This window comes from Arachis ipaensis, chromosome B04 (genome assembly GCF_000816755.2).
Source record: "Arachis ipaensis cultivar K30076 chromosome B04, Araip1.1, whole genome shotgun sequence".
Lineage (NCBI taxonomy): Eukaryota > Viridiplantae > Streptophyta > Magnoliopsida > Fabales > Fabaceae > Arachis > Arachis ipaensis.
In genome coordinates, this window is record NC_029788.2 from 108,460,521 (window position 1) to 108,461,206 (window position 686).

General features: G+C 33.5%; 1 protein-coding gene across 1 annotated transcript in view; it reads left to right on the plus strand.

Annotated features, from left to right (window-relative positions):
* LOC107639635 (protein LURP-one-related 15-like) overlaps positions 248–686 on the plus strand; it is a 14,286-nt gene continuing 13,847 nt past the window's right edge. Inside the window, exons 1-2 of the mRNA XM_021122538.1 lie at positions 248–515; positions 557–586. Of these exons, the coding sequence (XP_020978197.1) occupies positions 351–515; positions 557–586 (195 nt within the window). The 5' untranslated portion in view covers positions 248–350. The remainder of the gene's footprint in view (positions 516–556; positions 587–686) is intronic.

The window sequence follows — 686 nt, forward strand, 5'->3', positions numbered from 1 at the left end:
TTATTTCGATTAAATTAGGATTGAATTGGTTAAATTAATAAAATAATAAATTAATAATTAAAACGATTTAATCACAGATTAAATTTCGAGAACCTTGAAATTATTTAAAAATAATTTACATAATTTTAAGCCCAAAAAATTAGATTAATAGCATCCAAATCAAATCCAAACACGCAATTGTTGTAATTGGTCATCGTTATAAAATAAAGAATAATCTTATCCAACACGGTACGTTGACTATTGAATTCGGAATCTTCTAGGCCCAACAAATTCACATTACAATTAATTATTAATTATACTTAATAAGAAAAGATTATTCAATACGCTACATATATGTTTCTGCATTCATCATGGCAAATCCGCCACCACCACCGTTTCCGACGATCGCAATCGTTGACCCTCAGTACTGTGCACCATATCCAGTCGCACTTATAATAAAGAGAGAGAGGACTTTTACGGAGAAATACACGGTCACAGACATAAACGGCAACTCGTTTTTACGGCCAAGACACCTTCCCTGACTCTGCGCGAGCACCGTTTCTTGCGCGATGCTTATGGAAACCCTATTCTCTGTCTTCGCAGAACGGTAATTGCTTCAACCAATTCCATTTCTTTTTTCGGATCTACCATGTCTATATATTTTTTCCCCTTTTTTTGTTTTAATTTTATGGAACGATAAGTCAAAC